Source organism: Homarus americanus, unplaced genomic scaffold, assembly GCF_018991925.1.
Source record: "Homarus americanus isolate GMGI-L3 unplaced genomic scaffold, GMGI_Hamer_2.0 scaffold11022, whole genome shotgun sequence".
Lineage (NCBI taxonomy): Eukaryota > Metazoa > Arthropoda > Malacostraca > Decapoda > Nephropidae > Homarus > Homarus americanus.
In genome coordinates this window covers 15,456,267-15,479,246 of record NW_024737068.1, presented here as the reverse complement: position 1 = coordinate 15,479,246, position 22,980 = coordinate 15,456,267, and the positions used below count along the sequence as shown (strand labels likewise).

The window sequence follows — 22,980 nt, the reverse complement described above, 5'->3', positions numbered from 1 at the left end:
CTTGACCAACACTGGAGCAGGTTCAGATACATTCAGGTGCCAGTGCATGCCCCAGTACTTGCCAACAATGCGTGCCAGACGTGACTGACCGTCCAAGTGGGTAAAGAATTGATCAGTGGTGAAGAGGATAAAAGTAAAAAAGTAGGTCATTTATGGTAAATGACGTGATCATTTCTTTATGTATTTATTATTACAGAGACATTGTTGAAGTGGATACTGGTGGATGTCAGACCGTGTAAGTGTTTTTATTATGACAACTGACAATATGAAACCACCAAACTAAACCCAACCAAAATTAACCAAACTAACTTAACCTATGTAAAAAATTAAATCGGGCTTAGGTTGGCTTAAGTTAGGTCAGGTTAGGTTGCATTGGTTAGTGTACTTTTGGAATTGTTTGTTGGTGTCATGTGATCTCTAGGAACAGTGACCAGCCAGGTTCATGCTGTACAGTATCCATTAAGTTTCATTAAATATCAATATCATTCTCTAACATGGCAAGATAATTTTTTGTTTACTTTTTTAAGCAGATGTTGCTTAATTTAACTTACTATACTGTACATCCTACCTAGTAATCTTTTGTTTCTCAATGGATTCTTAATTAGTCCCTTTTTTATAAAGCATTTTCCCCTTCTTAAATATTAACTTCATTTACAATGTACTAACTTCCTTTCCATATATTTTAAGTTATAGTATTTTCAGTATATACAATGTTTACAGAACAAGGCAGGGATTAAACAGGTCACTGGGGTCCTTTCGCCATCAATGAGTTTATTTTGAAAACAATCTCTTTGTTTATATGGCATCTCTGTTTCCTGTACAGTCTAATTCAAAAGTTCGCTCTCTCTCAAACTAAAACAGTATCAACCCCAGATGACAGCCAGGGTTTAAGTAAATTTGGAGATTCCTTAACGTGACTCAGTTTCACCACGGGGGATGAACTTCTGTCCATGACTACACACTCGACAAAATCATCTCGAACGCCCGGGCACGTTGGATGTGAGAAGGAGCAGAGTGGGGCTTGTCATCTCAGAATGGTTTCAGATTCTTCGTTCATTTTTCAGATTGCATAGTGTTTACAGTATTCGAGAAATTTTTGGTGTGAGTGTACTATCGTGGACAAAAGTTCGCTCCTTCCCAAACTGAAGCAGTATCGACCCGCACAACACACCCGCACTAGATAACAATCAGAGTAAGTCAGTTCGGAGACTCATTCCCGTGTCTCAGTTTCACTACAGGGAGTGAACTTTTGTCCACGATAATACATATGCACAGTATATAAAGAAACACAACTCCGATAACAACACTCATATATTTCACTCGTGAGCTATACCTACACTTAGTCCAGGATCACCCACCCTTACTACACCACCACCTCACACTCGCGCAATATACACTAGCTGGTTAATGCTCACACTTGCCTCAGTCCAGCACATACACAACCCATCCATCCTTTCCTTTTCTCCTCTCAGATTTAAAGTTTTGTGTCTGGATTCACCCCTAGACCTTAATTCTTACTCTGGTATGGTCAGGTACTTGTGTAAAGCAGACCAATTCTTTCTCAATCCTCCAACATGTTTGTGGTTTAAAACATCTCTGTAACCTGTTTACTTTATTGGAAAAATTATATGTTTGGCAGATAATGAGTCTAAATACAACACAAAGGCCCATTATTATAACTACAGTACAGTATTACCTTGCTTAACGCGGTTTCGCTTAGCGCGTTTTACCGTATACGGGTGCCTCGCCAGAGCCGAACTTTCACTTAACGCGGGTTTTTTCCACATATACGCGGTGAGTGTCCGGCTCGAGAGCTATTTTTAGATTCGCCCCACCCACCACCCTGCCTAACTGCCTGTTTTAGCTCATAAAATTCATACAAATTACCCGGCCAGAATATAATTTACATTGCTGGAATTCTTACAATATGATGATCATTTTGAATATAAACATCATAGATTTTGCATTAGACATACAAATTTTAGATGTAATGTTTACTCTGAGTAAATATGTTATCTTTTGTGCAAAATACTGTACTTAAGGTCCCATATAACTGTTGTGAAGCTACAAGAGGGGACTAAATTAGAATCCAGATAGGACTCGCAAGACTCTGGGATATCCTGTGAGAACAAGGTTCATATAAAAAAGTGTTCAATCACCCACAAAAGTCCTGTCATCTCTCCTCCTGCACCACGAACCCCGAGATTCGTGCTTGTGAACCCGAAGCAACAGAAAACACTGATGCACTATTCTTTCAATTAATGCTTCGGATTCACTAGTCTGAATCTTGAGGTTTGTGGTTCAGGAGTAGAGGCGACAGGAGTTTTGTGGGTAATTGTACATACCGGGTACATTTTACTGCTGCATTTGTGGGTTATATTGAACAAAATGGTTTCCTATAACCCAAAAACATAACACTTAAAGTAATTCTAAAAATATCCTACCCCAAAAAACTACATTAAGACTTATGGATTTGTAAATTTCCATAAAACTTGTAAATAATAATCCAAATGGTCCCACACAACCCAAAGCTGCATTATATTTGTTTAATGCAAAAATATAAGCTGTACAGTGCAACACATCTCTTATAAATATTGTGATTCAAAGTGATAAAGTTCCATATACAGTAGTTCATAGTTGTATAATTCTGCTAAATTTAGATAAAAATGTGCGGAGAAATTCACAGCCGAGGTACTGTACCTGAGAGGTCAAACTCCTGTACAAGTCAATTTTCAATCTATTACAAAAAAAATAATATGAAGAACTTTATTATATTATTAACTACCATATGAGCTGTAACAATAATAACATAACAATGTTTCTCATTACCACTGTCAACTGTAGGAACGTGTCAGTAAATCTTAAGATTGATTCACCTGTAATAGGTCAGGAAACTTATCAGACGTCCTTCACCATTCCGGCTGATGCAATTTTCGGTGAAGATAAACGTAACGGTTCACCAATATGGTTTGTAAAGGCACACATCACATGAGATTGTTTACCAAGCTTGGACTTGTGGTATGTTGGCATAGAGGTCGAGTGAGTCAGGATTGGAGAGAGCAGCCCTGTTCTTCACAGTTTCACCCTGGATCATCTGCCTCACAGCCACCTCCACTTTCTTCCCACTGAGGGTGTACTGAAAAATAAGAAAATACATACACAAAATATTTTAACCTTACTTTCTCTTATTGTTTACAATAATAAATACCTTTGATAAATACACTACTCAGTCGAGTGTCCTTACTTGGAGCTGGCGGACGCTCGCCCCACAAGGGGTCACAGCTCAAGATTGAAGAAGCCTTAAGTCCAGAAAACTGTGAGGGCAAACTTTTTCGGAGTGAGAGTTGTAAACTCTTGGAACAATCTACCAGAAAGTGTTGTGACGGCACCCAGTGTGAGCTCTTTCAAGACCAGACTTGACCAACACTGGAGCAGGTTCAGGTACATTCAGGAGCCGGTACATGCCCAGTACTTGCCAACAGTGTGTAACAGAGACGTAACTGACCGCCCAAGCAGCTAACGAGCCGATCATTTGGTGAAGAGGATAAAAGAAAAAGAAAAGTAACAGAATGTCCGATAGCCCAAGCGGCTAACAAGCCGATCAGTGGTGAAGAAGATAAAAGAAAAAAATGTGATGGGAACAATGGTTATAGATGCCAACAACTACAGTACATGTTATGGGAACAAAGTTATGGATGCCAACAACTACAGTACAAGGACAGAGCATGTGATGGGAACAAAGTTATGGATGCCAACAACTACAGTACAAGGATAAAGCATGTGATGGGAACAAACTCTCATCATGGTTTAAGCTGTTCATGTTACATACAGTTATTTATGTTATTAAAAAAAAAATATTGGACAGTTCATGGCTATACAGTACACATACTGACCTACTTGCTCAAGCTAAACCATAAGACGTGAACATCCATATGGTCTCCTGTGGTCTTAAGGAGTGATTTTTTACTGTTTTTATCATTGCAACAAAACTATTGCACTTTTTTAATAACTTTATATGCAAAACTACAAAACAAAAAATACCATGATTAAAAGTTATTTTTTAAAGTTAACAAAACATGGTGAAATCTGTGAGAGAATATAACTCAAACTTTTAAGATGTAGTGGTATTTACCCTGCAGGTGTAGTTTATGTAACTTGACTGTACTCATGACTAAGTGGAAGGAGTATCAAAGAAACTTTACTGTACTCTACTTTACCATCTTTCCCACATGTACAACAGAGTGCTTTATATTTACTGTATAATTCAGAAAGTATTGTAATTACTTCAATAATTCCTGTGCATACTGTACTTGTATCTACCATCTAAAACTACAATGATAAAGAAAATATCACAGTATACATCATAGGCTGCCCAAACAGTGAGCTTATCTACTGTTTACTTGCTGAGGTACCGGACTGTGGTGAAGTTTGGTGACACATAACGTCACTAAGAATGTCTCTACTATACATTAAAAAATCCTACCACTTCCTTTTAAACTTCAGATGTACTGTACAGGTATACTACTGTCCTGACAAATTAGTGTGGAAGGGGTATACAGGTATTTCTGTGGTCCTAAATGGCTTCTGAATACTGTATATCTTCTTAATTTTGCCTCACTGGTCTTGACTTGTCTCCAGGACAGACAATGGCGATGAGACATATTCAAAGGTGTTGGTGGATGGAGAGAAAAACTTACTGGTATTTCAGCAATGGGAAGAATGACAGCCGGAACATGTCTTGCCGAGAGTTCAGAGCGAATGGCTACTACAACCCTGCTCGTGAGTTCTGGAGTGAACTCTGCCGTGGGGTGTAGCTTCAAGAACAACACAACACGCTCTTCCCCGGCAGCATTCCTCTGACCCACACACACGCTGTCGCTCACTTCTTCAAATTTCTCAACTGAAAGGTATAACATTCAATTCTTTATTTCTATTGGTTTGGCTGATTAATAAATCTAAATTAAATACTTCAACATCATTACTGTATAAAATTCTCAATAAGCAACACTGACTTTTTTTTTTTTTTTAAATATGGGATGGACCCATCAGAGCACAGGTCAATGACCCACATCGGGGCCTGGGGGGTGAAAATATAATAATAATTATTAATAAAATTTAAAAAATTTATTAAATAAAAATATAATATATAATATAATACAATAATAATAATAAAAAAAATTAAAATTACAAAAAAAGATCAATAGTGAGAAATGATATACAGTATGTATGTTGTTTTGTCAAGTAAGATCACGATTGAAACCCTGCAATTGTGTGTAAATGAGGCAGAAAGTTAGACGAGCAACTTGGGACTTGGTCAAAAACAATTTTGTTGCCATATGGCAGCAGGGTCTACCATTAGACAATACATTATGCTTCCAATATCTTCCCAGGCGGTAGTACCTCCATTTGGTAGATGCCAATTACCTTTTCAGTACAGTAAAGTGTTATAACAAGGATTAGTTTTGTAGGTTCTCATTCTTAATGTTCACTTCTTATGGTAAAAGTAAGGCTGTGATCCAAACCATTTCCTTACTGACAATATATATTTTTTATGAGGAATCATATACTGTACTGTATTACAAGATAAGCTATTACTTCCTGTGTACTGTACTACACTGTACTTAATGTTCTTCTTGTGCCTCTTAAATATAATCTTACCAATATTATATATTTCAGCACTGCCAAATCTGACACCATTAGGGTTGAGAGTGCCATCACTTCGTCCCAACATTGTTATTCCTCCAGTTCTAGAGTTAATGATGATATAATCTCCGTGGGCCCAGGTGTGGGGGTACCTGAGAACAGACACAAGTATGGAAAAGGTTAATAAATTTCATAGGAATATATGCTGACCACCTGATAAACTTTGTACTGTAACATAAAATTTATTTTTAATGAATACAAATAATTTCCTGTTATGATGCCAGACAGACACAGTAGTGAACCAAGTCTCCTACCTCAATTGTTCTGTACAAAGACATACAGTACTGTAGTAATCTGACCACACTAAAAATGAAGGCTTGACCCTGAAATTAAATTTTCAGTCTGAGTCCATAGCCAGACAGCTCTCCCAAGACCGGTGCCTCTATATAGCCTCAAAATGTTAATTATTAGCAATAGCTACTTTCAAAGGGAGAAGAGATCTTATATAATACCAAGTCTGCCCGGTCACTCCACAACACACAGTCTGTCATCTTGATTTCAGTTCAAACCTTTGTGTTTGACTCTGTTTAGATTATTGATAAATCAGAGAGGGAGCTGCTTCAACACAGCCCCAGATTTATATTTGAGTTTGTTTTCTATATTCACTTGATACTGTCAGTGCCAACATTGAATTCTGAAACTAATATATACTAGTAACCATTCATTTACCTTGGGGACGAATACACGACACGGTTAACAATCACTCACCTTGCAAAATAAGCTTTTGTGTATTTAATACCACCATCGTCATTCCAGAAGTGTGTTGGCATGGAGGGGAAGGGCTTGGTACACACCAGGTCTCCTCTTGTGTTGTACACAGGTTGACCATTCTCCCCCCAGGCTTCCACGGCCATACCCAAGTTGCGTCCCTGAATCTCTCCCTCATACACTGGTAGGCTGGGGTTGCTGCCCATGAAACAAGATATAATGTCTGTACCACCTGGAAAGGAAAACAAGTTGTAGAGAAACATGATGTGAATAGTAAAAAAAATAAAAATTCATGATTTAATTTTTCTTATCAGTCCATAACAAGCAACTATGGATTCCTTATTCTGCCCCACGTACTGCTTGGGCAGTCAGTCACGTCTCTGTTACGCACTGTTGGCAGATACTGGGCATGCCCTGGCTCCTGAATATATGGGAATCTACTTCAGTGTTGGTCAAGTCTGGTCTTGAAAGAGCTCACTCGGTGCTGTCACAACACACACACTGGCAGATTGTTCCAAGAGTTCACAACTCTCACTCCAAAAAAGTTGGGCCCCTCACAGTTTTCTCAACCTGTGGTTTCTTCAACCTTGAGCTGTGACCCCTTCTGGGGCCAACGTTCGCCAGCTTCAGGTATGTACATTTCAACCGAGTAGTGCCCCCAAGATGTTTGTTGTATACCTCCACTGTCTAGGTATGCATTGGAAACTGTATACATTATTGTACTTATATGGTCTATGTACACTGTATACCTGCTATGTTTATATACTATATGCTAAGCTGTGCCCCTGCATTGTGTATATACTATACAATCAAAGACAAAAGTCGTGTCACGGTTTTGTCCGAAGATTAAATATAACTCGTGAAACATTATGAGAGCCCTACCACAAGGCAGAGCACACCAAAAGTTTAGCCCTTCGGCATTATGTTTTCACCAAATTTCACGAAACGACTTTTGTCTCTCATTGTGTGCATACAAGTAAAACAAACTGTAAACTTGTATGAAAATTTTATTGAATAAATTTTATTATTATTAATTTCCCCAACTTGAGAGGAATGGTCCACAAACTCAACTTTAGTGTCCATCGCTTAACTTAATCATTCAAAATTCTGGCAAAGCATACACAGTATCTAGACTTGTCCTTATTTAACTCTGTTATACCAAGACACTCATACCTGCTTTGAGGTGTCTTAAGGGTGGCACAGTCCAGACACACAGTGGGGTGTTACCCTTCTTGTTACACACCACAACAACATTTACTAATTACAGTATACATAAAAACACTTAGGATGATATATTAAAGTGTACAATGTACTGTACTTGATCTATAATGTGTACAATATAATAACCTGGGACCGCATACTCATAAGCATTTACGGGACTATCTCTTTGTTTACACTGTAACTGGACTTGGTCTCCGATCGGTATACTGTACTGGAAACAAATATTTGGCAGCGGACTCCGTAAGTGAGCCCGTAACTTACAGGACCTCCAGTAATACGCTCAACCCAGATATAGTAGTCGCTATTTCCCGATTGCATAACAAAAATTGATATATGTTAGAATAATGCTTGTTAGACTTGTTTATCATACAATAATGAAGAAAATATTTTGTACATTAACATACTAAGATATGATATTACAGTTTGTCTTTATTTTTTTTTTTTATTTTTTTTTTACGATAAGAGGAGGCTTGGGTGTTTCTATTTGTCGCAGAATGGGAGAGACGAAGCTTTTGTCTTCTTACAACTTTTCAAGTAATTTGTACCAAAATGGAAGATTTTTATTGTCCACATTTATGGTACAAATATTTGTTTATGACTGAGTAAACTTGCAGATAGACCTTATTAATGTACCCATGACTCCTAGTTAAATAATACCTAACCCAATCTAAGTTCATCAAACCTAATAAAAAAGGGGGTACAATTTATTAGTGGTATAACCTTTTTTTTCTTGGAAAAAGAATTATTTTCATAGATTTTTTTATCCGATACATTCAGTAGTGATTTTCTTTCTCTGCAAAATTAGTGAAATGTATTTTGCCCAAACAAACCTAACCTAACGTTACCCTACCTAACCTAAGAAAGCTGCAATTCACAAGACAAACAATTAAGTTATTTGTATTACTGTTTATTTTCTTACTTTATTCTAATCAGTGAATTCTGATATGGTAATCATTTCCTGTGCAAATGTCTCACTTTGTAGATATTTAGGTGCCTAGGCACGCACTAATTTGTCTTTCCAGCAGTAATGAGCCCGCGCTCTGCAGCTAAACTTTTCTCAGGGCTCGTGGCAGCTTCAGTGTCAGCATGAAGAGTGAAGGTTGTCTCCGGTTTTATATGGACGTAATTTGCAAATTTAAGGATAAAGAAGAGACCCTTCAATTGTTCAAAGACCACGGCATTGTTCCTTTAAATAGGGACTGTCCAAACTGTGGGAATCCCTATTCTTTCAGACCGGAGAGAAATTTTCCATTTCCTCAACACTCGACGTTTCACGCCATCACAATAAATCACTCCTCCGCCAGGGCTGCATAGACGCCAATGCGGCCGTATCAATTCACGTTCAGAAAATGCCTCAAATTTCACCATATCCTAGTAAGTTTTCTGTTTAATATACCGGAAGAGGGAAGATCCCCCAGGTAAGAAAGTTAGATAAGGTTAGGCAGGTTTGATTGGTTAGGTCTGTTTTTCATACCAACAAATGTTAAGTAGAGTTTATATTAGAAATATCCATTTTATAACACGTTTGCACAAACTACAACAGTGTCCACTATAAAAGCAGTGAAAATCTGGCATTTATATACAGTATTCAATTATTGTGTTGGTGCTGCTGATGAGTATCCTCGTCGTATGTCTTGGCTTCTGCCTCAAGAGCGACGACGGGCTGGTGCAAAGAACCGCTCCTCTCTCCAGCAGAATACCAATGACACATCCGTCACATACCACTTATCAGCAGGTTCTTCCTCATGCTCAATCCATAAGGGTAACTCGAGTGGAGGACTTCCAAGGTCATGCAATCCGCCTTCACTTCCTTCTTCGCCTCCTCCGTGTGCCAACGCCTCTTTCCACATCCCAAGGGAGGCCCCAAACTCCAGCTGCCACCAGGGGTTACAGAAGGAGGTGTGCAGCATAATGACAACGTTAAACGGGGCGTGACAGATGAAGATGATTATTGCTAGGCTTTCTTTGATCTAGATGTGGGGAATCAACTTGAGAAAGAAAAGGAGGAAGAGGGTGAGTGACAACTCCTTATATAAAGGATTTGGTGAAAATGAGGAAATATGATCAGAGAAAAACTGAGAAGATAAAAAAGAAAACTGGAAAGGTTTGAGAGTGTGGAAGGTCTAGACGGATGCTTGCCCCACAAGGGGTCACAGCTCAAGGCTGAAGAAGCTGCAGGTTCAGAAAACTGTGAGGGCAAACTTTTTCGGAGTGAGAGCTGTGAACTCTTGGAATAATCTACCAGAAAGTGTTGTGACGGCACCGAGTGTGAGGTCTTTCAAGACCAGACTTGACCAACACTGGAGCAGGTCCAAATACATTCAGGAGCCAGTGCATGCCCAGTACTTGCCAAAAGTGTGTAACAGAGACGTGACCGATTGCCCAAGCGGCTAACGAGCCGATCAATTGGTGAAGAGGATAAAACAAGAAAACTGAATTTACAGGGTAAACACCAAGCTACAGACCCGTAAGTTAATTTTGAGTATGGGAAATTTACGGGGCTGTAAGCAGTCTCTAAATTACGGGACCGTATCTCTGCTACTGTACGTAACTAATGAGGTTGAGTATGCGACCCCTTTACTGGAGTTGATCTATAAAGTGTACAGTAGAGTATTTACCTGTGATGGAGCCCAACATAACATCTTGCTTAATGCTGGAGTAGACATAGTGGAAGGAGTGTGGAGAGAGAGGAGATCCAGTGGAGAGGATGGCCCGCAGGGAGGACAGGTCGTGTGTTTCACGGGGATGAACTCCTTTTTCCTCCAACACATCCAACCATTTAGCACCTGTCCCCAGCACTGTGATTCCTATAAGAGTAGTTCACTCGTGGTTAATATTTTAGTGATATTATTATTATTAGATTCAACAATTTACCTTATGTTCACAACAATACTGTACAATGAACCCTCCATATTTAATGGACTTCTCTCTCCATACAGTATATTCATTTAGAGGGGGGGGGGGGGTCAGATGTAACACCCTCGAAATAATGGGCTTCTATCACGGACCCTTGATATAATGGACTTTCCTCTTCATACAGTCCGTTAAATAAAGGTTTCACTGCACCATACAATGATAATCTTGGGTTGTGTAGACCTAACCTAACTCGGCAGGGAAGGAAGCACACGTAGGGAACTGTACACTTGACACATATTTCGATCATACACTCTTTCTCAGGACATAGTGTAGAGATTAAACTTCCTAATAACTACTTGGTGTTTCCTTTATTATCACACTGCCATCTATCCCAATCAATTATATTGATCTTACCTAACTTGTCAACCAGATCCCAGAGTACATTGGGAGTTGGCAGGAGCGGTGAACCGTCATACAGGAAGAGAGAGCAGCCAGAAAACAAACCCACCACTAGCCAGTTCCACATCATCCAACCAGTCTAGAAAATATTACACAATTAATAACTAACTGGTTCACTATATACTACAGTAAATATATGTACAAAGAATGAAGAAGTTTACAAGAAATATACTAAGTATTTCTTCCCTTTATCCAAATTATTTTATTTTATTTGGTTTGCTTAGATCTTGATAATTTCTCTTTGAGGACAACAATGAAAATAATTATGTATAACTGCACTGTCTAGGTTGATTGTTTGTATAACTGCACTAACTAAGGTCATTGTATACCCACACCTTTAAAATACACTTACCGTGGTGTAGTAAGTGAAGACGTCATCCCTCGTCAGGTTACAGTGCAATACGTGTTCTTTTGCTATTTGAATAAGGGTCCCCTGGTAAAGACACACATTTAGAACATCAAAGAGCAAAGTGGCAAGAAACTTCTGTCATGTCTATCAACTTTACTCCTCTCCAAAATTAAATTACTTTAATATAGAATAATTCAGGATGGCCTTATAAAGTGTTTATTAGGTATAATAATGACCAAGGTGTTCTGTCGAACATTTTAGAGTTTAGTTAATCACATGTCCTCACTTGTTGATGTACGAGGTGAGGACAATGTTGGTGTTGTAATACAAGTCTTCAAGTGATTGCCACAAGAATGGGTACAGCAGTAAGAATACATTTTCTAGACACCCTGTAAGAACTCCTGCAATACAGTATCAGGGCCGGATTCAGGAGTGGGCAAAGTGGGCAGCTGCCCAGGGGCCTCCACAATCTGGGGGCCTCCACATATCAGGGCTGGTCGACTTGAAACCACATGAATGACTCCAGGCATGTCTAACTTTTGTGTATGTGTGTGTTGGGAATTTGTACACTATCAATAAATATACAGTTAATTAAAAATTTCTCAATGTTCTAATTTCCTCAATATAACTGCATATGGCTTCAAAATTCTCCAAAGAAGTGTTCAAATTTCAAAATTTTCCCGGGGGGCTTACAGCGCCCCCCGAAACTGCCAGATGTTTAGGCTCGCTTCACTCACCACCCCACCCTCTTGGGTAATTATAACGAGGGGGGCCTCCACAAAGAGGCTGCCCATGGGCCTCCACAGGTCTAAATCCGGCACTGTACAGTATTAATCTTGTCGTGTACAGTCGACTATTAAAGTCCATTCGTCTCTCCCCCTGAACCACGAACCCCGAGATTCAGACTCTTGAATTCGAAGCATTTATTAACATGCTGTAATAATGTATGACTCGTCTAGTGCATCGGGTTCATGAGTCGGGGTTCGTGGTTCAGGAGAATGGGTGAACGAACTTTAGTAGTTGACTGCCCTGTGTTGTAAAATGTGAGGGAAACTTACCCCAACAGAGTGGACCATACATTTAGGTACACCTGTAGTTCCTGATGAAAACATAATGAACTGTGGGTGGTGAAAGGGAACTTGTTCAAACTCTATGTCTTCGTCACTCTCCCACTCGGCCAGGAAGTCGTCTAGGAACATCCTTGTCAGTAAAAATACAGAGAGAAACTGTTTAACGAAATATATGGGAGAGAGTAGTCCACTATGTCGAGATTTGTTAGATATGAAACCTCCATATAATAGAGTATATGGGAGAGTAGTCCATTATATCAAGATCTGTTGGATGCAAAAGCCTCCATATAATGGACTACTTTATATCTATTAAATTTGTCAGTTAAATGGAAGTTTCACCGGACCTGTTATGACATCAAGTTATTTAAGCAGAGGAGAAATGATTCCAAACTGAACTGTGGTGTACTAAGTCTTACACACTACACATACTATAAGAAATCAAAGGTGAATACATAAATTATAGAAGAAAAAAATTCCAGAGTATATTATAGTAAATTTACTCACCCATTGGGAATATCTGATAAATCAATCTCATTCTTCTTGTGGACAAACGGGATGATGACAACTTTCTTAAGATTCTTCAAGCCAGCAACAACTTTTCTGACCTTGTTGAGGTGGTTGTGAACTTTGCCATTGTACACGACCGCTTCAACAGAAAACAAAACTGTTGGTTCTATTTGAGTGAAGCGCTCCAACACACCCTGAGGAAAATATATATATACAGTATATATTTTTCTTACTTTTTAACTTTTTTTATTCATTGTCTACATTCATACAAAATACATAACTAATTGTCTTCATACATACATAAAATACATAACTAATTGTCGTCATTCATACATAAAATACATAACTCTTCATTCATACATAAAATACATAACTAATTGTCTTCATTCATACATAAAACTTAACACAAAACTTGAAAGAATTACTAATATAACAAATTAAATAAATGCCAAAATAATCTCTCATTACAATGTCCATTGTCCACATGAAAATATTACTGGATATTCATGTATGGATATTTTTCAGCTGTTCTTGGTCAAAATGCCTCGCTGTATACTAATGTTGTTTGCTTGCATGGTCTGGGTATAATGGAAATTGTATACAGCACTTGAACAGTGCACACTCTATGTACAGTCGTTCAAAGCCTTTTTTATAAAATTATATGAGACAATATGACACAAAGGACGAAGGATTTTGACAACCCTACTGAGACAACAGGAGTCGGTGTTCATTCTGAAATTCATTGAACCCCCCCCCCCCCTCCAAGTACAGAACGTACTGTAGTTTTTTGATCGACTGTATACTGTAACTACATTATCTTGTCTATACAGTATATTGTCTGAACTGTATACTGCACCTGTGCACAGTCTATACACAATATACAGTATGCGTAACCAATTGTAAACTTGTATAACAATTTTACTGAATAAATATCACTATTATTAGTAGTAGTACAGCACTGTATTAATAGTATAACATCTACTGTACAGTAAGTCCTCACTTAACGTCGTGGTTACGTTCTTGTAAAACACAACGTTAACGGAATCAAGTTTCCTCATAAGAAATGGATAAAATACATGCTAGTTACGTTCCCCAGCCTCCCTTTGCCCCATAAAATACATTACATGTACATAAGTTCAATAGAATTTTTATAGAAAATATATATACAGTGGGGTATGCTATAACGAATCTAATTGGTTCTAGAACCTTGTTCGTTATAGCATTCGTTCGTTATAGGATTAATCCGTTCCAGGCCCCCAAATACAACCACTTAACACTGAAAAATATAATATAAAATTGTAAAAATTGAAAAAAGTGCATAAATATGCATTTAAACCCCTGAAATAAAGAATATCATTAATACTTGTAATAAAAAAACAATAAATTAGTATAAAAAAAAAAGTTCGTTGTAGGAGTTTCATTCGTTATAGCATTCTCAATTTTATCGGTAAAACCGTTCGTTATAGGAATATTCGTAGTAGAATCCATTCGTTACAGCATACCCCACACATCCAAAAAGATAAACAAACTAAATAGAAGTACCACTTCCAGCACTACTGTAGCTGTGCTGGTCCAGATAGTACCCACTGTGGTGGGAGTTAGGCCTAACGCTACACTAATGTCCACAGCACGTTCACGTTTGTCAAAGCCGTTTAAAAGCTCCTTTTTTTTTGTAGCAAGACTAATGGTCTTGCATTGCCTCTTCACAACACTAGCATCAAACACTTGATGGACACTTAGGAGCCATTTCGAATGGTTACAGTACAGTATTTACTGTATTTATGGCAAACGCACTTAAGCACACACGTATGCTGTGGAAGCTTAACAAAGACGGGGAAAAAGTCTTGGATGCTGTGACGCTCTGCGAGAGAGCGTAGCAAGCCAAGATGAGAGAGGGTGGCTCGCCGTATAAAGTAGTCCGTGTTGGGTAACAACGTTATAACGAATCGGTTGGGTCATAAAACAACATTGTCGGACTAATGGGTATCTATAGAGTAGCAACGAAACAATGTTGTCTGGGACAACGTTAAGCGGGGACTTACTGTCATTATTATTATTGCATCATTATTAATATTACTATCATTATTATTACTACAGTATTACCGTAACGCCAAAGTCCGGAGATGTTGAACTCCAAACAGCACCCAACGAAGCTGTCCCAAGCATGGCCTTAACAGCAGCAGGAGAGTTAGGAAGGTAACCCACGACACGGTCTCCATTCTTCACACCATGACCCTTCAGTGCTCTTGCATATATACCAACTTGTTTGTATAATTCTTTATATGTCACATTACTGATGTTTGGCTGCCCTTCCCCTATAGCATTGGGGGAGAGATAGAGTTGTTATACTGTACTATATAACAACCTGGTTAAATTATTATACTGTATCTATAACAAAAATGGCTATACTATTATTACTGAACCTGTAGCAAATGTTGTCTGAAGTTTATTTTTATATACCGTACAGGAAATGAAACCATATAGAGGAAAACTATACAACATAATACTAATAAACTTTAACTGTCTGTCACCTGTTGCATAAATGGCCACTCGATCATCCCGGAAGCGTAGAAGATTCTCAGCGAAGTTAAGTCTCGCGCCCGAGAACCATTTTGGTACTTGTGTGATGCTGAGACTCATGTCCACAATTTGGGTGGGCGGAGAAGAGTATACGAACCTCCCAAACTCCCACCATGTCTCCCAGAAATGTGCGTACTCTTCCACCGACCACTTGTACAGTTCATGATAATCACCTGTAGAAGGAAGAAGTTGGTAGTGTGTTAACATGGGTATCACTCACCGTGTGTCCTGGGTTCAACCTCTGACCTGGGACAGATGTGAGAAGTGTGTTATCTAGTGACAGTTTCCACCTGTTACCTAAAAGAGTTCTTGATAGAAGACAACTTGTTTCTTTATATCATTTTGTCTTCCAGCAACAGTTGTGACTGTGTGTGACAAGACAGAGGCAGTAGTCACACCCTAGACAGAATTAACACAGGTATAATTGTCCATTAATCACAATGGTGTTGTGTAAGTGTCCAATGCCCTGGGGTAACAATGTATACCTTTAAGAACACAAGAATGAAATAAACTGCAGTAAATGTGTTGACTCAAGTGAGACGGCAAGTCCTGTTTACACCCATTGCTCGTATGTCTGACCAACCTACTGTACTGCGCACATCATTGCCATTCCTAAAAAAAAACCTATAATTCATATTACGCTACATAACATTCAAATCCACCGCGCTTGTAGAGTCTCAGAGCACGGGTCATTGATAAAGACTAATTCACCTAATGAATGTTACGGAATTATTTGATGAATTGTACCCAACTACGGGTTTATAATAGTAATTGCATGTACTCATTGCATTAAGGAGAACTCAAGGTACCTATAGGAGGGTTGTGAGAGTCCAATTAATCTGGGCTAGTGTACTATCCGGGCTAAGTGTAGATCGTGGTTTGAAGGTCATACTATTTATGTCTGTGAATGTTTAGTGAACATAACTTCCGCAGATATCAGATGAAAATACACGAGTGGGTAGCATGTTAGCTATCCCGAAGAGGAGACGTGTTTTTCCCACTCGTTTTATACTCATGATCCCTCTCTAAGTCCTGCCCTTGTGAAGACAGTCGTCAATACGTTTATTCCACTTTCTCCTAGCAAGCTCAATGTTGAATTAGTTTATGTAAATCAACTCGAGTAATTCGCCAGACCTTTGTCAACTGAGGGTCATCTTTGAAGGTGTAACAGTTGGTTTGTTTATAATTTCTGTCATTTCGTGAGTAGCGATCGCTGGCAACTCGGGTATATAACCACGGGTTAGCGGGAGGATCAAGCCTCCCGTAATGCCATCCAACTTTGTTGTCCTACAGGTATGTGGATGTGTTCCCTAGTCATTCAGTTTGATTCAGTCAAATGTAGTGAATATCAGTGTTCATGCTGTGACAGTGTAATTGTTATTCACCCAGTGTGAGAAGAAATATAAAGTAAATGTCGTCTGATGCTGCGAGACAAAGGATTTGTTGTGATTGTGTTGTCCATGCTTCCCTCCCGTAACACCATCCAACTTCATTGTCCTACAGATCCAGGGTGGGCTTAATTGAACACCGACCAGTCGCTCGGAGCCGGGGGATATTCAGCAGTGATCAATATATGAGCGATGGCGCTAATTCGGCATGATTAATCTGCTCCACTCTACCTCGTGGAGCCAGACCCCAGACTCGCCATGTGTCTGGCTACCACCGATCACAGCCACGGTCGTGAGCCCCGGTGTCCTACCCTGGGACGCTTCCTGGAAGTTATATGTCCACAGTGTTGTTGAATGTGTTTGGGGGTAATTCTGGAATAAGTATCCCATGTTGGGTAGTGGACCCATCTATGAGTTGGTTTCAGTAATAACATGTTGTGTGTTGTGAGTGCATCTCATATGCACTACCAACAGTAAGTGAAGTATCATATGGAAGTTGTCATGTATGTAATGAAATGTATCACCAGTAATATGGGTGCAGTAAAAGTATCCACTTGGATTGGCTGTTGAGAGAAGCCAAGGAATTATCATGTAACTTTGTAATGTAACACCAGTAAGGTGGTGAGTAATAAGAGTAGTATCTGAGTAATTTGCAGTTGAGTTATATGTTAATAATATTTTTTTCCCACTTTGATTCCATTGTAATAAACATTTTCTTAGAGTATATCAAGCAGGGCTGTGGAGTCGAAGACAAAACCTTCGACTCCGACTCCGACTCCTCAAATTTTTATGCTTCCGACTCCGACTCCGACTCCTTGGCCTATTTGTAACAACTATTTCTACCATCCTAATTGTAATTTGTATGTTGTAACCTGCATAGGTAAAAAGTAAAACACCGTGGCTATACTGCTACAGCTTTATTAATGATCTGGACGATATTTAAGAACTACAAAAAGATGATAGGCTTGACTTTCAAAGTTTCAATCAAAAGAAAAATAAATTTATTAAGAATTCAAGATATTAACTAGAAAACACCATTTACATGTATATCTAAAAGTTCGATCTCAGCATATGAATTTTGTTTAAGCTCATAATCTGATGTGGATCTAAATGATGATCCTACAATTCCTTTTAAAGTAAAGTTATATATTTATGTACATTAAAGAAATGAATACCTTATTAAGGAAAATGGATAAACCTTACATGATTAAGTTATTAAATTAAATTTGCCTTAATCTCACCAAAAACAGGTTGTAGCTAATTGTTTTGTAGCTGAGAGCCTCTGTGCAGTTTTCAACGAAACAAAATTTGATATAATTCAAAATTTCAAATGGTAAAGAAGAGACTATCGTCCAAAATTATAGTGCTATACTGTGCCTGCTACAATAAATTCATAATAATGCTTATAAAATGGAAATAAATTCTTTTAATAATTTAAGAAAATTAGTGGGATCAGTGGAATCACTGCAATGAATATGCCTGAGTTCATATATTTGTTCTTAGGAACAGAATAGCTTCAGTCGGAGTCGGAGTCGGAGTCTGGACAATTTTACCAACTCCGACTCCGACTCCACAAGCCGAAATTTCCTCCGACTCCTCGACTCCGACTCCACAGCCCTGATATCAAGGGTCTTCATTTAACCACAGTAGTTCACCTTTATTTCCGTCCAAGTGACCCTGATATTAGAATTGTAATACCCATGTGCCTAGACCCTCGACATGCTACCAAAAAGAACTGAGGTTATGTAGTAACCAATGAACTGAAGTAAGTAGAAAAAACAATTGAAAGAACTAAGACATGTTATGGTTTCACCCTTCCTTCCCCTTATCGATCTGGTCAATGAAAAACCTAACCCAATGCCTAGTCCACTCTTCCAGCTACCTAACGAGCTACATACTGCCCAGAGGGGGTCTGGTGGCAGCGACCCTTAGAAATTAAAAATAGAGTTAAGTTATCCCCTTAGACTTAGTGACCCCAGATCTAGCAGTATACTACAGTACAGTATTTAAAACTTTTCACTGAGTTCGAGTTAATGTCTGATTTTGACAACTTGTTCTATTCATCTACATCTCTATTTCTGAACCAGTGTTTACCCAATTTATCAAGGTTGGGATGAGTTAGGTTAAGTTAGGTTTTACCCAGTTATTTTTTCTTAATCAAGTTTGGGATGGGTTAGGTTTAATCAAGTTAGGATTTGTACAATTGGTTTTCCTTAATCAAAGTTTGGGTGGGTTTCATACAGTACCATACCATTAAGCTGTACAACTGGTGAAACAGGTTACAGAAAGTGGTGCTGTAGTTAACAGCTGTAGAGAAACTCCCCAGAGATAGTGAAAGTGGTCTCAACACATAGCAACAGTCCACGTCTACAAGGGTTTAATTTTAATTTCGAATTTTTCCTTTCACCACTTATCAGTTTACTCAGACTGTACTAACCGTTCAAGTAGTTGGTCTGTTTCTGGTTACTTTATTACGACTTTTTTTTTTATCCAAACTACAGGAGGAAAAATTGTCCAGTGTCACTACGAGGAATTGTCCAGTGTTAGTACAGGAGGAAAGCGGACTGTGAAGAGCTGCAGAAGGACCTCTGTGGGCTCCAGGAATGGTCGAAGAAATGGCTGGTGAGATTCAATGTCACGAAGTGTAAGAGGATGCACCTGGGGCGTACCAACGGTAAGGAGGCGTATCATATGTCCCAACGGGATGAAGAGACTGCACTATCTGAGATTGAATGTGAGAAGGACCTCGGTGTGTATGTTGACAATGAGCGGCTTCTTCAATCTTGAGCTGTGACCCCTTGTGGGGAGAGCGTCCGCCAGCTCCACGTAAGGACACAGCTAACTCATGTGATTAAGTTTACCAACGTTTTGGTAAGTACTATGATATCGATTTTTTCGGTACACACTAATGCCGATTTCATCCATTTTATTTCTCTCTTCCTGTGTTGACCTCTTACCGCATCTCATACTTCTACTGTTTGCGTATTAAATAGTGATGACCTATTGTGATGATCTATAGTGATGATCTATAGTGATAACCTATTGTGATGACCTAGTGATGATGATGACCTATTGTGATGACCTATAGTAATGATCTATAGTGATGAGTGGAGGGAGAAGAATATGGAATAGAAGGGAGGTGGAGAAGAAGCGTAAAAGGGGAGAGGAAGGAAGAATAACGAGACCATGCTAGTGATCAGTTGACACAAATAGTCTACAATGGTTATCTTTACACACCATCACTTGACCTAACTAAAAGTAATCTATCTTTACTCACATAGTGCGCCTATTGGGTGTGATGACCAGCGTACAGGTTAGGTTAGGTTAGGTTAGGTTAGGTATGAGAAACTATGGAATATACTGACTGATATATTGCCTTAACAATACAACAACTATTAATCTCACTGTTATTTAATTCCAATTTTACTCCACAAAGTTCACAATATACGGATGTTGAATAAATGTTGAATAAATGAGTTAGTTGTATTAGGAGTATCGGTGGTAAGGTTTTTATTGTGTTACGAGATATAAACCTGGAGGGGGTCTGAGTCCACGCAGACAACAGCCACCCACTACACAATATTCCTCTTACTTACCCAGAGATGTGCTGTATTTTTGGTTCACAATTTCACGGAATTCGTCAATTTTTGTTTTCTTTCTTACGTCAGGTCTCCACAAACACATGTCTTTGCCATTTTCCTGCATTTTGTAACCTTTAGTTTTACTGTGGTGAGCGGTACATGTGCTCACTACTGAAGTTGTGGTGTGACTACCAGCTGATGCCTGTCTGCCAACCACAGCTCACGGGCCTCTACCTGACGTCATCGTAGACACACAACTCTCACTAAAATTATTTCTCCTGTACAGAGTAACTTAGGCAAGTTTAACTAAATAATGTTTTTCTCTCGCACATAACTCTTATACGTGTCAACATATTGATCTATCTCCTCGCTACCCACATCTACATTGCCTACACAAATACTGACTATATCTGGCACCATAAATATGTGGTAACCTTATAATGCAAAATTTATATCCGCAGAAAAAAACCCGAACCTTAACTATGGTAAAAAGTGAAGGTTGTCAAGATCAAGTCGTGTTCCTCATCATACTGAAACAATCTGTTGGTATAATATTGTGGCTACATAGGTAAGAACTTTAATATAAAACTGTTTTAGATAACGTTTCAAAGTAATCAAAGAAACAATAATTATAAACCGTTATTTTCAAGCACTCGATCATGGCCACATACATACTGGGGTGCCTAATCTTCAGGTTAAGGTTGTGTTAGGTTAATATTATGTTAGGATACTGTTACTTTAGGTTACTACTAGGCCTGAACGTGTGCATAAGTTACTGTTCTTCTGTTTATACTCTGAGCATTAAATAATAATAATAATAATGTATATTTTTTGCAGATGTTTGTGGTAGAGCGGTAATGCACGCATCTCTCACCAATATGACAAGTGTTCAAGTCCTGCTTGGCCCAGAGACAAACTAATCGCGTGAACGGCAAGTAAGCTGCAGATATGGTGAAATGAATAATAATACTTGACGTACACTCCATCTGATTGGTGTACATTACCTATGTACAGGTAACACTGACATAAAGATGTTATACAAACAATTCCTCAACTTTCTACTGCCTCCACCTCACACACACACATCTCTAAGGCCCTAACACATACACACCCTAGACGCATATACACACACTCACACACATACGCAACATTTCTCTGGTATACAGTTAATACCAAGGCACCCAGTAACCTACAGGTGAAGGATATCTGGGCTGGCACACACACGCACACACCAACGTCTCGCCACGCATACACACAGTTCTACACACTGCAGTTCTACTCAGGATGGATAACATACTGTATATTTCTTGCAGTGGTTTAATGATAATAATAATAATAATAACAAAATAATTATGATTATAATAATATATGTCAGTCTAGTGATTTTTTGGCTTCTTGTTAAGTGTAACTAAGGATGGTTGTGTGTTAAGTGTAACTAAGGATGGTTGTGTGTTAAGTGTAACTAAGGATGGTTGTGTGTTGCTAAGTGTAACTAAGGATGGTTGTGTGTTAAGTGTAACTAAGGATGGTTGTGTGTTAAGTGTAACTAAGGATGGTTGTGTGTTAAGTGTACTAACTATGTAGTGGTGGTTGTGTAGGATGGTTGTGTGTGAGTGTAACATGATGGTGTGTTGCTGGTAAATAGGATGGTTGTGTGTTAAGTGTAACTAAGGATGGTTGTGTGTTAAGTGTAACTAAGGATGGTTGTGTGTTGCTAAGTGTAACTAAGGATGGTTGTGTGTTAAGTGTAACTAAGGATGGTTGTGTGTTAAGTGTAACTAAGGATGGTTGTGTGTTAAGTGTAACTAAGGATGGTTGTGTGTTAAGTGTAACTAAGGATGGTTGTGTGTTGCTAAGTGTAAATAGTTTGGTCCTCAGAAAGTTTATGCAACTCGAATCAGATCCTAAACCCGCCCCTGACTACCGGGTTAAAACTTGTTTATGCAAGGTCGTGTGTGTGTGTGTGTGTGTGTGTTAATGGCAAAGTATTACGGGTCCTTCATAATGTCAAGCACCACTATTATAGGTTTGTCACAAGTGATGGTGACGGCTAGAGACATATTGTAGGAGGGGTCGACCTGTAGGAGGAGGAGGAGGGGTCGACCTGTAGGAGGAGGAAGGGTCGATCTGTAAGAGGAGGAGGAGGGGTCAACCTGTAGGAGGAGGAAAGGTCGACCTGTAGGAGGAGGAAGGGTCGACCTGTAGGAGGAGGAGGAAGGATTGACCTGTAGGAGGAGGAGGATCGACCTGAGGAGGAGGAGGGTCGACCTGTAGGAGGAGGAGGAGGGTCGACCTGAAGGAGGGGTCAACCTGTAGGAGGAGGAAGGGTTGACCTGTAGGAGGATGAGGGTCGATCTCAGAGGAGGAGGAGGGTCGACCTGTAGGAGGAGACCTGTAGGAGGTCGACCTGTAGGAGGAGGAAGGGTTGACCTGTAGGAGGAGGGTCGACCTGTGGAGGGGTCGACCTGGGAGGAGGAAGGTTGACCTGTAGGAGGAGGGGCCGACCTGTAGGAGGAGGAGGAGGTCGACCCGTATGAGGAGGAGGGGTCGACCTGTAG

At 39.2% G+C, this 22,980-nt stretch overlaps 2 protein-coding genes across 2 annotated transcripts in view; one reads left to right on the top strand and one right to left on the bottom strand.

The window, feature by feature from the left end:
• Nucleotides 1-1,940: 1,940 nt before the first annotated feature.
• Nucleotides 1,941-20,633, bottom strand: LOC121873002 (acetoacetyl-CoA synthetase-like). Its single transcript, XM_042376236.1, has 12 exons — nt 20,438-20,633; nt 15,405-15,626; nt 14,977-15,188; nt 12,871-13,067; nt 12,355-12,496; nt 11,300-11,380; nt 10,903-11,026; nt 10,251-10,439; nt 6,412-6,643; nt 5,659-5,795; nt 4,698-4,900; nt 1,941-3,136 (listed from the first exon to the last, which is right to left on the bottom strand). Exons 1-12 carry the CDS (start codon nt 20,544-20,546, stop codon nt 2,999-3,001), a joined length of 1,986 nt encoding a protein of 661 aa, XP_042232170.1. The 5' UTR covers nt 20,547-20,633; the 3' UTR covers nt 1,941-2,998.
• A 252-nt stretch (nt 20,634-20,885) lies between these two features.
• Nucleotides 20,886-22,980, top strand: part of LOC121873001 (vam6/Vps39-like protein) — a 44,977-nt gene continuing 42,882 nt past the window's right edge. Inside the window, exons 1-2 of the mRNA XM_042376234.1 lie at nt 20,886-20,990; nt 21,260-21,357. The gene's annotated coding sequence lies outside the window, so the exon portion shown is untranslated. The remainder of the gene's footprint in view (nt 20,991-21,259; nt 21,358-22,980) is intronic.